This window comes from Lethenteron reissneri, chromosome 3 (genome assembly GCF_015708825.2).
Source record: "Lethenteron reissneri isolate LAM-NWPU_2019-01 chromosome 3, ASM1570882v1, whole genome shotgun sequence".
In the NCBI taxonomy this organism is placed as follows: Eukaryota; Metazoa; Chordata; class Hyperoartia; order Petromyzontiformes; family Petromyzontidae; genus Lethenteron; species Lethenteron reissneri.
This window is the reverse complement of record NC_083781.1, coordinates 10,365,566-10,385,062: the sequence shown is the minus strand read 5'-3', so window position 1 is coordinate 10,385,062 and position 19,497 is coordinate 10,365,566. Positions and strand designations below refer to the sequence as shown.

The following is a 19,497-nucleotide window of genomic DNA, read 5'->3' as shown; positions in this document are numbered from 1 at the left end:
TACGCAATGCACACGCACGCACGGCCATAATCTCACCACCACCACCACCACCCGCCACCCCTCCCCTGCTCCTGCCTATTGACAGTTTTTCGCAGATTGCAGGAAAAATATTTGCCCGGCTAAAACATACTCCGGTGAAGATTTAGAGCTGTAATGGTATTTGTCCACTTATTAAACTCTGGCTGTCACCTGCTGTAGCAAGCTGCCTATCGGGCAGAAGGGCTCACCAGATAGATCGGAATGTTACCACTTTATGGGTTTATCTGCAGTGCATGGGCCAGATTTCTGCTGAGCCATTTGTATACTCTTTATAGCCTTTCGAGGATATCCCAGGGCTCCAATCAGTGCCAGCAAAGCCACGAACAAACAGGGCTTTAAAAGTCTCCCACAGCAGGTGCGGTTATGGCCGGTTATTGTTGGTCGTTGTAAATAAATCCCATGATCCCGTTGCCACACTTCACACTTTACTTGGCTCACTCACCGCTCAGTTACTAGCGAATTGGGGCTCACCTTTGTGAGGTTGTGGATTCAGCTCCTGTGGCTCATGTCAAGTTTCGTTCTTCATTCCGCAAAATCACCAGCCATGAATAAGCATCAAGATCCACGATTTATCTTAACGGTTGCTGATCGAAGGCCTCTCCAAGCCACCGCCGCCATCTCCTGCTCTCCTGTGATGTAACAAACCGCCGAGCACCTCCTGCGGACGAGCAGATTTCATCGCTCCATGTCCGCGGATGGACGTCCTCCGTTTTTCTCGCTCGTCAGAGACCACCCCTTCTATCCGATCCCCCATTCCTCCAGGGTTTAGTAAAATATCTGCGGACAGGCCATGAACCCCACGTGCTGCCATGGCATCTCTTGCACTGTGGACTCACTTCACATGAGTGAGACTTGCGTGCTTTGCATGGTCCACCAACCCTGCCTGCATCTAACCGACCATGCCCAGCCACCGTAGGCAGGAGGGTTCACATGCATTCTGAAGGTGTCATCCGCAGTACTAAGACACATGGTGAATAGAATGGGGGGGACGATTACAGGGTTAGCCACCGATGTTAGCCGTGGCATGGGATTGGAACCCACGTTGCCGGGTTCGCAGAGCGACGCGCTATCCCCACCGGGTAGCGCCATTGAAAACCTGACCGTACGCGCTCTTCTCCCGCAACGAACGCTCGCTAAAGTTTTGGTTTTCACACGGGAGGCCGCCTGGCCTGTTGGCCAGTGGCGATGTGGCGGATCAGAGAGAGAGTTACCTACTTTTTGTAACTTACGCTAAAACTATTTTTTTAGCTCCTTTTTTCAGAAGCAACCTCACCACAAATCATAGCTCAACGTAGTGGCTTGTCACGTAGAAATTTATACCAACTCCAAACGCATGTTGATTCTAAATGTGGAGGGAAAAACCGGAGGACCCGGAGAAAAATCCACGCGACCACGGGGGAGAGAGACACCGCAAACTCGAAATATTCAACAGGCTTCAGGGTCGGGATCGAACGCACGACCTGCCGTATACCAGGCGAGGTAGTTAACATCTCACCACCGTGGTGCCCCTTTGGTGGAATCCCAGCCGGCTCAGACCCCAGCCAACCTGAGCCCGTGGACTCGTTTTTTTTTTTTTACGGAACGGCCGCCTTTGCTGCATGTAACCAGAAAACGTTGTTTTCTTTGGAATAATCACCGGTATTAGATGACAAACACTAACACACTTAACTAAAATAAATAATGGGCAGGAGAGCTGCTTTTCATCCCCCGGAAAGGAAAAAAAACCGAGCAAGCGTCGACTGAGGCTGCAGTTTCTTGCGGGATTTGATTTGACTCCTGCCCCGTAACCTGTCGTGGGTTGCACGGGCTGTGGAATTTGGCAGCACTGCGGTATAGGAAACCCATTAGTGGCCTCCAGTGTATGTAAACATGGCACTGTGGACCTGGGAAAACAAATGGTTTGGTCATTGGTGGCTAATAGCGTATACGTGTGTGTGTGTGTGGTGCGTCTGTTCATTCCTGTGTCACTTTTGTTCCTCTCTTCTCTGTTGTGTTTGTGTGTGTGCGCTTCGTGTGTGTGCGAGTGGTGTGTGTGTGCGCTTCGTGTGTGTGCGAGTGGTGTGTGTGTGTGTGCGAGTTGTGCGAGTGTGGGGAGTGGTAGTATAGCGGTTGGTGTACTGCACTACGAACCCAGCGATGCTGCGGGTTCATTTCCCGCTCACGGTCAACACCAGTGACGAATATTTGAACCGGTCCTGGGCCTCCCCTAGGTCTATTCAGACTCAATTGAGTACCTTTTGCGGTGTGTAAACATCGCCACTAAGTAGACAAAGGTGGCCGGGCGTCTTGCTTGGCCACCCACCCACCCCCTCGTGTACCATGGCAGACCTTCATAGGTGCTCGCTTACAGCACTTGCCCCAAAAGTATGTTCAGGCTGTACAGGGGATTTTTGTCTTTGTCGTGTGAGTGGTGGCACATTGGTGAGCACGCTGCGAACTGGGGAAACAAAGATGGTTGGACATGGTACTGGTCACACACCGCCACCTTTAAATGCCGTGACGGCCTTTATTGGGTCTCGAAAATAGCACTTGCCCCAACAGCCTGTTGGGCTACACGGGGGACCTTTGTACATGTGCATAGTTGGTGGTTGGTGTGGCTTGTACTTCCCCGTGTCACATGTGCATGCACATGTGCCTTCGCGTGTGTGCGTGTGCGCAATTGTGGGGAGCGGTAGTGAAGCGGTTGGCGTGCTGCGCTATGAACCCAGTGACCTGAGTTCATTTCCCGCTCACGGCCAATACCAGTGACGATTATCTGAACCGGTCCTGGGCCTCCCCTAGGTCGACTCAGCCTCAAACGAGTACCTGATGCTATGTGTATATATCGCCACTGGGGAGACAAAGGCGACCGGGCGTGGTGCTGGCCACCCCCCCCCCCTCATGTGCCGATGTGCCGTTCAGGCCTGCATAGTTGCTCGCTAAACGGCACTTGCCCCAACGGTCTGTCAAGGCTACACGGGAAATCTTTTGCAAGATTGTGGACAAATTTTTACGAGGTGTGTACTTGCGCGTGTCAATGCATACGTGGACGCGTGTGCATGTGTAAGTGTGTATCCATAAGCATCTGAACGCTTGCACACCTACATCTGTAGGTATCTTCACACTGGTGGCTTCTGTTGTGCATACCTTCCTCTGTGTGTGTGTGTGTCTGGCTTACCTATGCTCCATGCTGGGTTTAACCAGACTGGATTGTGTGAGGAGCTCACAAATCCTTGAAAGATCTGGGTACAGTCATCAGTGAGCTTCTCTTGCAGTCAAGACTGCGTTGACTGGGTCATGTAGCCTGCATGCCCATCCACCGCATGCCCAAGCAGCTTCTGTTTGGCGGGATAGAGGGGACTAAACGGCCGCGGCATGGGCTGGTGAAGAGATGGACTGGTGTGGTACCGGAGGATAAGTGGATTTACCGAAAGCTGGTCCCAGTGGTGTCCTCTGGGGGAGGAGGTTCGTGAACAACGCTACTGGGCAGTTGAGGGCAATTGTCCTCCATCAACAACGGAGGGCAGAGGAGCGAAAAGGCAGCAAATTGGCACAGTGGGGAACACAGGTGGTGCATCTGCTGGTCGTCTTAGCCAACACATGGCACCTGGGTCTGTCCCGTGACCTGGGAGCTGGGAGGAGCAGCGAGCCTTCGACACTTCACATGGCCTCGTGGTGCTCCTAACCGGGCACAAGCACCAGACTTGCTGCTTTTGCGTCTCGAGCACGCACGCTCGCTCACTCGTGTGTGTGTGTCCCGTAGTGGGGAGCGGTAGTGTAGTGGTTAGCGCGCTGCGCTATGAACCCGGCGACACGGGTTCGATTCTCGCTCACGGCCAACACCAGTGACGATTATCTGAACCGGTCCCGGGCCTCCCCTAGGTGGACTCAGCCTCAAATGAGTACCTGGTGCGGTGTGTAAACATTGCCACTTGGGAGACAAAGGCGGTCGGGCGTGGTGCTGGCCACCCACCCCCTCGTGTACCGTTCCACGGCCTTCATAGGTGCTCGCTAACAGCACTTGCCCCTACAGTCTTAAGGCTACATGGGGGATCTTTGTCCCGTGAGTAACCCCTCGCACGCTTGGCTTTGCCGGCCCACAGGGCAGCACGCTGAGGAAGAGGAAGATGTACGAAGAGTTCCTCAGCAAGGTCTCCATCCTCGGTGAGTTTCATACCAACACCCCCCCCCTCCCCTCTCGGCGGCCGCCGTTTGTCACGTCTGGCGCCATTAATTCAACGCCGGGCTTGGCCTCAGTTCTGTTTCAAACGAGCCGGCTCAAAAAGTCGCTCGCTTAACTGCAGCCGGCTCAGGGCGTTGTACCGAGCTGCGCTCAGGATTTCTCGTGAGCTGAGCCTTGGGCAGCACGCCACGGCCGAGCGGCTCAAGGCATGTGCCGAGCCGCGTTAGAGACACCAACTCCGGGGCCGTGCCGCCGCTAAGAATACAACTGCTGCCGCTGTCGGGGCGAATCGGAACAGGAATCTTGTCTCCCGCGCGTGTAATTTCAACTCGTGACACTTTTGGCACGCGTCATCTTGGACCGGCGAATGTGTTTTGACGTGAAGCCCAAAGTGACTTGTGCTCGAGACTAAACATTTAGAAGCTCTCCCGCTCTCGCAGCGCCGGGCGTCCAGACGCGCGCGCGCGCGCGCTCAAACTCACCAGGGCTGACTTTAATAAATAATAATAATTAGCGGCTGACGTCACTCCACATGGGGGGGGGGCGAGGCACCTCCTCTCCCCTCCTCGGCGTCAACTCACAACCCTCACGACAAAGGCAGAACCCTCACGTCACGCGATCTCCGTCACGCTGTTGAGACATCAAAGTAAAAAGGACGTCTTGATGAACAAGGGATTATAACCCTTTAAATGAAATATGTCTGTGTCACCGCGCCCTTACAAATTGCACGCGAATTGATGCAATGAATATATCACGTGGTGGTCTGCCTTTCGCTCGCAAGTTTCAGATTTACTGCAATTCTCCCGTCCTTGGACGGGCAAAAGGCTTGTACTTTAATGTTCTTTGGGGCAACTGGCTTTTGTCGGAGTAATGAAGAATGTATCACGCTGCCTCTTTGCCTATTGGGGTTTATTCCCGTGGCTGCGGGGGGCAGAGCACCTGAAACCTTGGCCTGGCATGCTTGTGGGAGTCGTTATAAATAAAAAGTTCGGCTTCGTGAGAAGTTAATCATAATTACTTTGTGGAGCCATGTATTTGTCCCGTATTATTTATATACATATAATTTTACCCCCAGCATGGGAATGTGGAATTTACACTTGGCTTAGGACTGTGACGGGTACTTGAGCAGGAAGATATTTCAGCCGGCACCATCTCCCACAGTTCTGCGATGTAGGAATCCATTTAGTGGCCACACGCACTGTCGCACGGTTTCATCACTCCGTCTCCGCGGTGAACGTCCTCTTGGGCGTTCCCTTTCTTCGACGACCACTCCCAACGTTGGGCTTGCCCAGACGTGCGCACGCACACGCACACACACACGCAGTCCTCAGCGAGCTGAGCGCTAATGAAACACGGCCATTCTTGTGCGGTCGCTTCATCGCACGAGCGCGTGAGATGTGCACAGGAGGTCGGAGGAGGCATTCCCGTGCCCACCGCACGTTCCACCATCTCCCTCCCCCCACCTCCCTCCCTCGCCATCTCCTCCCATCCTGTATCGTCTGAATTTGCAATGCCATCCCAGACGGACGTTTTCCTACACACTCGGACATTAATTCCTGGAATCAAATCGTGGCCGTGCAAACAGAAATGCCTGCGTGAGCGAGGAGTTGGACGGTGGTTTTCTTGTCGGATTTCCCAATGTAAACAGTTATAAGAGGCACGTAGAAGGGAAATAATAAAATAAAACAAATTAATTCTCACGACGTTTCGATTTCCCTTCTACGTGACTTTACCGAAAGAACCAAGAATATGAATCCCTGCAGCCACGAAAGCTTGAAATCGAAAGTTATAAGAGTTTTCCGTGGGAGGTGGCCCTGTAACGTTGTGGGTTTTTGGCTTCCGATGGGTAACATGTTAAATGGTCTCAGCTTGGTCACTCCGCTGTTTGCACACACAAATCAACTCCGTGTAGGTGTCCACTTCACATTTCGTCATTTGTTTCCACACTCTGCACTGTCTTGTGCCAATACGCTCAAGTGGTGCCACATCTTTCTGCCACAGATCTCTTACGTCGTCATCATTGCTTCGCCGAGATTAAAACAAAAAAATGTAAATGAGCAAATTGCGTAACAGTGCGCTTGGTAACGATGCCGCTGCTTGGATTTTAATACCCGGATTGGCGCGGTCCCCTTAAAAACGGGCGGTGTGAAAGACTGAAAAAAAAATATCTATACGGGACAGACGAGACCAGTGCAAACAAGACAAGGGTACAAACGAAACATTGTAGAAAGATTCGGTGCACATGCTCGACCCATATTCTACAACTAAACTGAACAATTTATTTTTTTTAACCGGGTAAGGCCCCACTGAGCTGCATAGCTCTTTGTCAGAAGCGAACCTGGCAGTCGCAAATGATAGCTCAACAAAGTGGCTCATCGTCGTGTGGAAATTTGAAGCGGCCAAATACTCTAAACGTGTGACGTTGATTCTAAATGTGGGGGGGGGGGGGGGGGGGGGGGGGGGTAGAAACCGGTGGACCACGGGAGACGGAACATGCAAACTACCAAATATGCAGCAGGCGTCGGGGTTTGTGATCGAACCCGCGACCATCTCCTGCGTACCGGGCGAGGGAGTTAACATCTCCGCGGCGCCCCACGATCTAGACGAGGTGCCGTGAAGAGTTGAAGAGGTTTTTGTTGTTTTTGAAACGCTACGGCTCTTAAAGTCCTTGGAAATGGCCCAGCGAGTGGCGACGGCATTGTCGCTCGAATCCTGACATCCACGGTGTGAGCGTTCCAACCCACAATGCATTGAGGTCAGAGGGCTACCTTTTTGGTCAGTTCTATTGTCCTCGCAAGCAGGATTTACGGGCAATGAGTTCATTTAGTATTGTCCCTCAGCTGTGATTAATAGCGTCGTTAAACGGTCCGAGAGAAAATGATTAAAAATTGTCTCCCGTTCGTTGCTCACAATCGAAACAAAAAACAAACGCTGTTTGATGACAAAAATCTAATCGCCCGCTCCTTATCAAATCAAATGCATTGAATCGCCAAACAGACGAATCGATTGTTGTCAAAGCAGTACATTGAATCGTGAAGCAGTTGATCTGGCCCAACTAACTGATCTGGCGGAATTGATCTGGCCCAACTGACTATTGAAGGGTCCTCGCTGATCGTAATCGTGTGACCTCTAACCCTCTCGGGGGGCCATTCCTTGACGCAATGTCGTCTGCACCTAACCCAATAACTTTTAAGATACAAAAAAAACTGGTGACATCCTATCCTACATTGTCACCCCCCCCCCCCCCACCCCTTATATGTCGGTAATCAATAACAATCGCTAGCCTAATCAACTTGTGTTTTGCGTTATTTACGTGTGTGTGCGCGTTTTCGTTTTATCCGGGACACCCCTGCCCGCTACAATCGAGAGTTGAGCTGTACTCCGTCCGTTGGCACAATGAGCGGGCGTTACAAAACAAACTCAAGTCGGCCACGAGGATTTGCGATCTCTCTCTCTCTCCGCTGCTGTCTCATTAGCAGCGATGAACAACGGCGGAGAGAGGAGATTTGGTGGGGGCGGGGGCGGGCGTGCGTGTCTGTGTGAGAACAGACCCGGGAATTATTCCGCTTTCCGGGACGAATGTACCGCAGAAGGGGGTTGGGGGGGTGGGAACGGGAGGGGGGGGGTGCTAGACATTTTTTAATCGTGATGCAGCCGAGCACAGCGATACATTAATTATTTAGAGCAAAGTCAACTTTGAGAGCGAGCTTGTTCCGTTCGTTGGCTCGCTTAACGATCTGAAGTCTGCCGGTCAGATTTTTTGGACGTACCCGTTTGTGAATTGCATGGTATGTTATCCGCAATTCCCCTGGAGAAACTTAGACGTGTACTTGTACAGTGTGTGTCGTCGTGTTTTGGGGGGGGGCGGGCGGGCGGGCGGGCGGTGGGGTGTGGAAATGAGACCCTTAGGAGAATGTACTGTCTATACAAGGCGAGGAGGATTCTACGGGGAAACTGAAATGTTTGTGACCTCGGGCTCGTTGCCATCACCCGCAAAAAAGTCCGGTCGCTCGAGAGAGAAATTCGCGCGGAATTTCATTTTTTTTCAAATCGGTAACTATCATTTCCAAAGTTCGCTTCGACGTTGCTAACTTTAACCCAATGGTGTGGATTTTTTTGGCTGGGCGGATGGCTTGTTTACGACGCAGTGCTGGTTTTTTGGCCCGCGCGTCATTTCGTCTCACTTGTTTCATCTTTTCCCACTGCAACGCGTTCGCAGACCCACCATTCACCACCCCCCCCCCCCCCCCAAAATTGGTGAATACCTGAATGTGAACTTTGATCTCACCTTAATATCCAACCACGCGGCTCGACAGCAGAGCTGACGGCCTGCAATGATAATGCTGAGTTCAAATTCTGGTTAGAGTGTTGACTCTGCCCATCATCCATGCTGGCTTCTATAAAATGATTTAAAGCTTTCATGACTGCAGGGATTCATATTATTGGTTCTTTCGGTAAAGTCACGTAGAAGGGAAATAATAAAAAATAAGCAATTATTCTTTTATTATTTCCCTTCTACGTGACTTTACCGAAAGTACCAAGAATATATAGTAGTTGTCTTGTAGATAGCCTTACCCCCCCCCCCCCCCCACCATAGGAATGTATAACCTCCACCACTGGCACAGTGCTGTAAACAATTCCTCAATGCGCATGTGAGTTAGGAGGATCACTACACAGTGGAACATACATTTATTCGAGCAAGCGAAACGGACCGTACGCCGACACGGCAGCCACAAGCGCCGTGCACCGCGATGTTGTGCGGTGTCGGCGCTTGAAGTCTGGGGCTTCAGAGTTCCGGCGGTCCCGCTTTAAGTCCCTCGCGGTGCAACTCGCGTTTCGTTTAAAAAAAAAAGCGGCAGCCGCCCCCCCCCCCCGCCCCCAGCACGCTCTCGCGCCAATTGCTGGCAGAAGGGCCTCCTCTTTCGATCCCGCACGAGTTGTGTTTGGTCTGCTCCTGCGCGTCGAGAGGGCTCGTGCTGTACCTGCCAGACTGTTTGCCCCTCCATCCGCTCGCAAGCCGCCGGTCGACACGAACACTGTTGCGCAACCCGTTGCAATTGAAAACTCATTTCCTTTCAAATTGCTTTTTGCATGTTAGTTTGTTGTTCTCACCCCCCGCCCCCGCCTGCCCCACCTTCGCACCCCCGAATTAGCACGGTTGGCTACGTACGGTGCGAAAGATGTTCGACATCCGTACAGACATCATGCCGCTGGGTGGACAGAGGCGGTGAGGGAGTGGATTCACGAAGCTTGCACCCGTCGTTTCAACTGCTTCACCGGAATGAGGAATTCAGAACCGAAATCTTCACTGAGATTGGAGGAATCCGATGAGCTATGAAGGAAGCTCTTTTTTCACAGATGCCCATTAGGGGCGGGTCAGCAAGTTAAATAGAGAAAAGGTAAGCAAGTCGCTAAACATAAATAGAAATAAAGAAAGTATTTAAGTGCAAATTGCATAATTGGACCAACCACCTCTGGATTAGAGGACCAGTGCACTGACAATTACACCCCTCTTCTTGGTGCTTTCGGTAAAGTCATCACGTAGAAGGGAAATAATAAAATAATAAAAATAAAACATAATAAAATAATTCTCACGACGTTTCGGCCACAACGCAAGCAGCCGTCCTCAGATGAAGAGAAGACAGACCTGCTCTTCACCTGAGGACGGCTGCTTGCGTTGTGGCCGAAACGTCTTGAGAATTTGTATTATTATTATTTTATTATTTCCCTTCTACGTGACTTTACCGAAATAACCAAGAAGATGAATCCCTGCAGTCACGAAAGCTTTAAATCGAAATTACACCCCTGTTGCAGCATCCCTGTTTGTGTTACAGACCGTCTTGTGTTGACGCCCTGACATAGATGGGTGTAACCATCATCAGCAGGCCGAGCGAGGTTTAGTTATGTATTAACGCACACAGTTTTTTTTTCAAGTATGAATGTGCATTTGTGAATACCTCAACGTGAACTTTGATCTCACCTGAATATCCGGCCACGCGGCTCAGTGGCAGAACTGTCGGCTTGCAGCGATAAGGTTGAGTTCAAATCGTGGTTAGGGGGTTGATTCAGCCCATCATCATCGATGCAGGGTTCTGTAAAATGAGTGCCACTTTGCAGCGAAGTCAACAGTGGACTGTAGAATCTCCACCACTGCCACAGTGCTGTAAACAGGAGATGTTTACCAATTCCTTCAATGCGCATGTGAGTAGGAGAATCGCTACATGCTGTGGTGGCGAGATTGGGCACCACGGTAGCGAGGTGTTGACTACCTCGCCTGGTATACAGGAGGTCGTGGGTTCCATCCTGACCCTCAGGCATTTTGTATATGTGCAGTTTGCATTTAGAAACACGGGTTCAGAGTATTTGGCTGCAATACATTTGCACATGATGATAAAGCCACTTCATTGAAATATAATTAGTGGCCAGGTCACTTATGAAATAAAGCTAAAAAGCTCAGTAGGCCTTTCCTGGTTAAAAAAATAGTGTGTTAGTCTCAGTATCTTAGTCACCTGCATCTTCAGCCCGAGAGTGTGTCAGTTTACCTATTAACATACATTGCTGCTTTGCTACACGCATATACATACACATCTGCATCTCAATGTGAACGTTGTTCCCATCTTAATGGCAGTATTTTGTGCCTTGTTTCAGTGATAGTTGTAGATGTTTAATTTTTTTTCGTGTTCCCCCCCCCCCAAAAGCTCACATTCTTGCATTTCTCAGAAGAGCCCTGTGTGTTTTTTTTTCGTTTTTTTTTCCATGGCACCAGATTGTTAGCGTGGCAACCAGCCTTTGAACTGCGCTGTCCGAAATATCTGCGGCAATAGCCCTTGCTAGGCGTAGCTCGGTGAACTGACACCCGGCATTACTTCATAAGCCACACGCATCCCACCTGGGCTGTTCGGTCTGGTTCCCTCCCTCCTCCCTCCCTACCCCTTTCCTCCCATCTATCTCTTGCTGCATTCCAAACAGCAGGCAAGCCTGACCACCGTCTTCAAATTCTTGTGTGAACTAACCGCAGCAGACGCAGCAGCAGACACGGCAGCAGTCTTGCGCACGCATTTCATAGAGGCGGCGAGGTCTGGCGCATATTTCAAGCAATCGGCTACTCGACCGCAAGACGTGGTGTAGGCCCGAGTGGGCCACAGTCATTGCACCTTTCGACAAGCGATGGTTTGACGCGGTTTGTTCACTGCATTCTTCCTCACCCCCCCTCCCCCCCCCACCATGCATGCCCCACGCTCGCGTTAATACGGAGAATATACGAACCACGGCAGCGTGATTGTGGCCATGCAACCCAAACTAGGGTCGTATAGCAGCAAACCAATGTAGTCTGCGTTCTTTCAACGGAGCAGGAGCAACAGCAAAAATGACACTCTCCCCTGAAGCCCTCTCATCGTGGCTGGCAGCAGCAGCAGCAGACCTCGATATTGGCTTTTAGCTCATGAACCACATTGCCATGAGCAGAAAAAGATACAACGTCGAGTGTAACACCAGAGTAGTTTATACCATTGGAACCTCATTTGCCAGTAAAAAATATGACAGTTGGCTTTTTACCCTTCTGTCTGGGAACAAAACTGACACCTTTTTACAAGGAGTCATGTTTGCATAGACCACAATACCTGCAGCCATAATGCAAACAAAAAACATAACTCTAATATATGCACTGTTTTTGAAATTGATTGGTCCACACCCGAGAGACAGCTTTCCTTAGAGCCTAGTCTCACATGTAAAAAGGTGTCAGTTTTGTTGCCAGATAGAAGGGTAAAAAACAATTATCACCAGAGTAGTTGTACACGCAAGATGTGATCTCGAGATGGCAAAAGGCATGATTGTGACCATCGGATCAGGCCCTCCCGTCAGACCTTGCATGTCACGTGACATCGCCATGCGGCCTTGTTTGAGACATGTGAGTTAAGGCAGCTGCAGGGGTAACGACGAGACGACTGTTTTAGATCATTTCATTCGTTCGTAAATGTAATTTGTAACGGCAACCCGAGTTAGATTCCTGGCCGCAGATTAACATGGGTGGCGAGTGGGATCTAAACCGGTCCTTCGTACACCCCCCCCCCCCCGTGACTCCCGCCCTCCACCTGCCGTTCACCAACCCGCACCGACCAGAGTGGTGAAGTATGGTCAAACAAACCTCACGACCGAAACGACATGGCATGGTGGGGTGGGGGGGGGGTGGTCGGGGGAGGCCTTCGCCATCCAGAAGCGGATTGACAAGCAAGGCTGTAAATTCTGTTAATTATCTTACTGCAGATATTCAGCGTTTACAGCGCTGCGTTGCCGTTGTGGTATGTTGGCAGTAAATCCGCTCAATAACCGAGAATACATTTTCGTCGTGTCCATTTAAAGTAAGGTTTTTGTGTTTGGAGTTGTTTCGCGCGGCGCCCAGCTGCGCCAATGCAAGACAGTCATTTTTAGTGGCTGACGTTTCCTAGGCAAGCGCTCTATTTTAAGACGAAATGAGCTCACAGTTTATTTCACGTTCGGTCATTGTTGGATCCAAAATAGATCGCTTATGAAATTGTCCGGCGACCTCTACTGCGCGATACATTTTGGTGTGCCTCCTGTTTGCAGAGGACAACGACGTTGCTGCACACTGATTGAGAGACCCCCCCCCCCCCCCCACGTGGCTCAGGTTTGGGGGTGGGGGGGTGACTAACCCCATCATCCCTGCGGGGTCGATAAAAACGAATACCACTTTGTGGGGGGGGGGGGGGGGTTAGTCAACAACATTTTTTTTTCTTTGGATAGTTTCGGCCCTGGCCATAAGAAAGTGGAATTTTCATTGGGCTGTTTGACAGTAGAGAGGTCACTGACACATTTTTTTTGCACCCCTTTATTGAAACACCCAATGCGTTTGTGACCTCTCGTATCATTGAAACAAAACGCGACCCATCTCCGGCTCATTATGATCGAGAGTGGTTGTCCGATGGTTTTGAGTGAGCCCCCGTCATAGGAATGTGGAATGTCCTTTTCTGGCTCGGGGGCCCACCAGAGAGGGGATGTAGATTGTGAGCGGTCGCGCTGCAGCGTGGTTCTCCGATGGGCTTTCGGGTCGTGCCGCGTCCTATTTTGGGCACAATGTCCGACGTTTCGCTCCTCGTGCCAGGAGCTTCTTCAGGAAACGTGCGTCTCGAGTATTTGTCCGCTGTAAATGTCCACGTGATCAAAAGTCGCTTCGTTGAGCTATCATTTGTGATAGCTCGGTCGCTTCTGAGAAAGAGCTACATTGCTCAGTGGGGCCTTACCTGGTAAAATAAAATAAAAATAGTTCATAGTTTACATTATATAATGATGATATTACTCGCCACAGCCGCACACTCAGCAGAAACTTTTTAAAACTTTCCATTCGTGCATCGTCATCGTCGTCGTCATGTATCCACATCTGGCTGCTGCCATGGTTTGTGTGCCGATGCGGTTGAGGGTTGCGGCACCCCCGGGGGATCTTTGCACGTCGGGTCTTTATCACGAGGAGGAGGAGGTGTTTGATTGCGATTTCTTGTGAACTCCCATTTCTGCTCTCCGAGCCTCTTCTTCATCATCAGGGTTGAAGTTGCACCGTCGAAGGTTAAACGTGCGGGGTCCCATAATGACTCCTATGGCCGTCGACAATGCGGCCAACATCTCGGCACCCTTGTTGCATTTCACGCTCGTTACACATGACAAATTAACCACAATACCTTGCTGATCATCACGCGAACTCCGGTCATCCTCGCAGCGGCTTATGGCTTGGCCATCGAACAAAGGCAGTCACACCGCATCGCGCGTTTTCAGGTGCGCTTCTGCGGCCGTCTGGAATGCTCTTCCATCCCATATTAGGAAGCCACTGGAGCTACGCACTTTTAAAACTAGATTGAAAACGAATTTCTCTAGAACTGCTTTTTGGATTTCGTTTGTTGTCCTTTCCCAGCACCTACGTACGGTGCAAAAGAAGTTCAACATCCCTGCATACATTTGTTAAACACCCTGGAGGAGAGCGTGTGACTGTTGCAACAACAACAACAACCACAAATCTTCCGTTTATTTTCAGCAACCGAAGCATTTTTGTTGCGCACCTCGTCAGCCGGAGTGAATGGCTCTGTAAAAGCAAGAGGCTGGATTTGTGCTGCCATTATCCATCCTCTTGCCCTATAACCGCGGGACGGCTTAAGCCAACCGGCGATTTGCTAGGTCCTCGTAGTGCGCAGAGCCCCTCTCGGCACGGCACGGCACGTCCACCGCCTCCTCCCCTCGTTCGCCGCGCTGCACAGCCCCCCCTCCCATCCCCTGCCGCCCGCCCGCCTGCCTGCCCGCCCCCCCCAAAAACCACCATCGCCGCCCACAGCTATCCCCTAGCAATTCCCCACAAAGTACCGTTAATGATGGAGCGCAGAACCCTTCTTCCAGCGTGTAATCCCTTCCACCACCCCGTCAGGAGGTCAAGCTTCGGATTAAGCTAGGCTGCTGGGGGGGCTTTAGTTGTCCTCTACAAATTAAATTGCGTGAACTTTTGCCGGCCGCTCGTAGGCGCGCGCATTAAAACGGCGGGCTTCCGTGCATGCGCGTTTTGCGCATGCACGCGGAAGCGTGCGCGTTTACAAACAGACGGGCGTCATCTTCTTGGTTCTTTCGGTAAAGTCACGTAGAAAGGAAATAATAAAATAATAAAAATAAAACATAATAAAATACAATTCTCACGACGTTTCGGCCACAACGTAAGCAGCCGTCCTCAGGTGAAGAACAGGTCTGTCGGGAAGACAGCGTCTGAAGACCAGGTCTGTTTTCCCGACAGACCTGGTTTTCACCTGAGGACGGCTGCTTGCGTTGTGGCCGAAACGTCGTGAGAATTGTTATTATTTCCCTTCTACGTGACTTTACCGAAAGAACCAAGAAGATGAATCCCTGCAGTCACGAAAGCTTTAAATCGAAACAGACGGGCGTCTGGGAATGGTGTGAGTGGCGAGGCCGTCTCGTGGCGTGTCTCTTTGGAGGGAAAGGAGGCGGATGAAGAGGTGGTGGGAGCCTCAAAAGGTTTTTGCCGATGCTCTTGAGATGGTTGTGGAGTCGAAACTCGAAGAGGGTTTGGGTAGTCGTTGAGATGAGAGGAGGAAGTTTTACTTACAGGAGACCCACAGACGCACACCGAGAGACCCACAGACTCACACAGAGACCCGCAGACTCGCACAGACCTTCAGACTCACACAGAGACCCGCAGACTCGCACAGACCTTCAGACTCACACAGAGACCCGCAGACTCGCACAGACCTTCAGACTCACACAGAGACCCGCAGACTCACACAGACCTTCAGACTCAAACAGAGACTCACAGACTCACACAGACCTGCAGACTCACACAGACCTGCAGACTCACACAGAGACCTGCAGACTCACGTAGGGGAGGGGGGGGCAATTATGCCCCATTCTTCCACACTCATCCCAAGACGCCTCTTGAAAGAGAGACGCTAGTTAACCCACAGTTTACCCCACCGCACGCGACTGCCGATTGACCTAACCGTGGTGTCGCCCATTCAAACCGCTGAGTGGACGACCTTTGGCTGCGCAAGTTTAGGGAGCTTAGCGCCGTCACCTCGGCTGCCGAGCCGGGAAATCAAATTCAACCTTCACCCTTTTGGATTTAAAGTCCACGCGTGCTAACCATTAAACCGCATTTAGGATTCTGGTCAGCATTGGTTTCCGGTCATCCTATGCAAATTTTGTGTTGGTTGTCCACTTGCGAAACGGCAAAAAAAAACAACGGCACCCTGGGCCTTCGAAATCACTTTATAACTGTTGATGTTATTAGTGCGAAATTGCACAGGTGAAGAAGGCCGTGGTTTTTCCCACCCCCAGTATAAATTCTTTAGCCAAGGTCACAGCTAAATAAACAGCGGTCTGTTTTTTTTCGTGCGTTCTGCAGAGGGGGGGGGGGGGGGGGGGGGCGGCGGGAGGGGGGGGGGCGGCGGGAGGGGGGGGGGTCACGTGAATATTTTGGTGGCGCATTCCTCTGCGAGTTGTCCCGTCTTGCCTACAAGTGTCTCTGTGTGTGTTCATCGGAATGCTCTTTTGCTTATCATTCTTCCTGACACTTCGATTTGCCCTCTTTATCGAGGCCCTATTTACCTGTCTTTGTTTTCAGCTTCTCTCTACGCTTGTTTAATCTCTGTTCGCTGAATAATAATAATAGCAAAAAATGTTGTTCCGTATAGCGTCGTGCTAATTGCATTTCACGGTGCTGTACAATTCCTATATAAGGGGATACATACTACTTTTCGGAAATTATTAAGGAAATGAAAACCCTCCGAAAACGAAACAATAATGAACTATCAAGAAATGACATGAAAGCAAAAAGGTGTGTATATATATTAAAATATTTTTGCGTTGTCACAACAGCAATGAGTCCACTCAATTGCATCCCAGAGAACAAACCCAATTTCTCACACAAGCCAAGGATCCTTCACAGGAGGGGTGATGATCTTCTTTCATTCGTTTGGCAATCATTCATTAATTCCTTCGTCGCTGTACTCGCGTGGAGTTCGAAGAGACTGAAAACTGACCGGAACGCTCTCTCTAGCTCTCACGCTCCCTCGCGCTCTCTCTCGCTCTCTTTCGCTCTCTCTCGCTCTCTCTCGCTCCCTCGTGCTCCCTCTCGCTCTCTCTCTCCCACGAACTTTGAAGTTGCAATTAAGTTGTAACGTGCCAAGGAAGTGGTGTCGATGCGATCGCGGAGAGGAGAGGGTCGCAGTGGGGGTGGGACAGGTGTACGGGGATGAGAGGGGGGAGGGTGGTTCACCGTCGCAGGCATCCAAGTGAGGTCAGAGGTCAGGCGGGAAAAGTTTAAAGCCAGACGGTGGCGTTCATGAGGCCACGAGGGGCAGGTGTAGAATGCAAAGTGGCAGGTTTACACAAACTGAAGAACCTAGCACAAGGAAGGAAGTGATGGCTATGCGCGGCACTTTTTAACACCGTTGGTTGTGACGATCTCTGGAACTTATTCCATCACTTGGTTCTTCCCTCCGTCTACTAAATGTTAAATCAAGAAGTCAAAGGCAGAGTGATTTCCTGCTTAAATGAGCATTCAGGCGGCGCTCATCTTCTGCGCACGGCCTTGAGCCAGTGGTGGAAATTCCACGTTCCTATGGCGGGGGGCGAGTACTTCCGTAGGGCAGCCATAGGACAGACCCTGGAGGGACGATGGGCTGAGTCAAACCCCCGACGAGGATGCGAACTCGCAAACCTTCCTCCTGCGAGCCGCTTGCTCTACGGCTGAGTCACCTGGCCAGCCACTGCAACGCGTAGCAGGTGCAATAAATGTTTTCTCCTCTGCAGTCGAATCACGGGCACCTCATCAATGCTCATTGGAGCAAGAAATCGCCTCTGACTTTTTAATTTCGACGAAACGTTTTGCTTCGTTTCCCTTCCCCCCCCCTCTCTCTCACATCCGTCTCCATCCACACTTCAAAAATGATTCGTGCCTGAGTGTTTGACCGGCGGGGGGGGGGGGGGGCGGCTGCTGCTGTTGTTGCTGTTTCTGCTGCTGTTGCTGCTGTTGTTGCTATTGCTGCTGCTGCTATTGTTACTGCTACTGCTAGTATTACTGTTGCTGCTGTTGCTGCTGCTGTTTCTGCTGTTCTGCTGTTGCTGCTGCTATTGTTACTGCTGCTGTTGCTGCTGTTGCTGCTACTGCTGCTGTTGCTGCTGTTGCTGCTGCTACTGTTGCTATTTCTGCCGTTAATGCTGTTCTGCTGCTATTGTTACTGCTGTTGCTGCTGCCGCCGCCGCTGCTGCTGTTACAGCAAGGCCCTCATGGCAGCTGTGGGGCTTAGCGGAGAGCGCTTAATTACGTGCGGGGGGAGGGAGGGATTGCAATGCACGTCCCTCGCACGGCCGCCGTAATCTCCACCTCTCCACGTCCTCCGCCACCCCCGCCAAAGCTGCACGGTCGTGTCAAAACAAAGCGTTCTCGACGCACCGCACCGATTCTGGGGAAGGGAACGCGGGAGGTTTTTTCTTTTCGTTCATTCATTCAATACGCTCCCTATTATTGAGAGAGTGTTTGCAATTAGCGACTCAAAGCAGAGCGGCGCCCTCCGCGGTCCACTTCTCTGTTGGGTCGGATTGCTTCTTTGCCCCCTTTCGCTTGGCCGTGTATGTGTGTTTTTTTTTCCATTTCGCAGGGAGATGGGGCGAAACAGAACGGCCGCTAGCTAAACTACAAAAACACAACAGCCCCCTCCGCGTTTCTTTCCTCGTCTTTGACGTCGCGTGAGATTTTCAACAACGGATTTTTTTGTTTGATGGATATTCCCCCCCGGGGGGCTTTTTTGACGCGGAATCTCGCAAGAGTCTTAGCGGATTAAATTTTTTTTTAATTACTGTGATTATTATCGTCGTGCAACTTGTGCATATTTTTGGAAATGTATGAACAATGGGGCGGGAGTTTAAAAGTTGCATTGTACGCGCGCGTTATTGATGTTGTGCACGTGCTGTTGCGCCCGGGAAGGCGACGATGTGGCGAGGGCGACGCTCCAGCACCGTCTGTCAATGCCGCGTTGCTGGCATTGTGCTGTCTGTTTTTCTTTCTGATTGTCGAGTTTTACAGTGGGGCTCTCTGTCTCTCTCTCTCTCCCTGTGTTGCCACATCCTCCTCTCTCAAAAGAAGTCGGCGAGCGTGATATTCCTTTCATTCAGCTCTGTCTGTGTATGTGTTTATGTATGTGGGGAGCGGTAGTGTAGCGGTTAGCGCGCTGCGCTGTGAACCCGGCGACCCGAGTTTCGGGGAAATACAACAAACTAAACGCGCAAAGAAATGAGGTGTCAATATTGATTTAAAACTCATTGATATATATTTATAGATTTGAAGCTTTCGTGACTGCAAGGATTCATACTCTTAGGTTTTTTTTGCCGTAAAGTCACGTAGTTAAAAATAAATAATAAAAATCATTAATAAAAATAATAGAAATAAAATACAAAATCACGACCTTTCGGAGGCAACACAAGTCTCTGTCATCAGGTGGGACCGTCACAGCTAAAATTGACTGTATCAAGTGCTAAATTTTACCGTATCAAGTGATACAGTAAATTTGAGCTGTGACGGTCCCACCTGATGACGGAGCCTTGTGTTGCCTCCGAAACGTCGTGATTTATTATTTTATTTCTATTATTATTTCTATTATTTTTATTATTTATTTTCATTGATATATACTCAAGAAATTTACATTAGATAGCCCCCCCCAGTTGCATCCAAACGTTTCACATTGCCTACGTGACTCTTTCCCCTGCCGGCCTCTTAAGCAACCTGCAATATTCCC

At 50.6% G+C, this 19,497-nt stretch overlaps 1 protein-coding gene across 1 annotated transcript in view; it reads left to right on the top strand.

Moving 5' to 3' along the window:
- The window catches only part of LOC133347919 (cAMP-dependent protein kinase type I-beta regulatory subunit-like), a 39,095-nt gene that overhangs the window by 18,079 nt on the left and 1,519 nt on the right, over positions 1-19,497 (top strand). Inside the window, exon 5 of the mRNA XM_061560664.1 lies at positions 4,122-4,182. Coding sequence (XP_061416648.1) covers positions 4,122-4,182 — 61 coding nt within the window. The remainder of the gene's footprint in view (positions 1-4,121; positions 4,183-19,497) is intronic.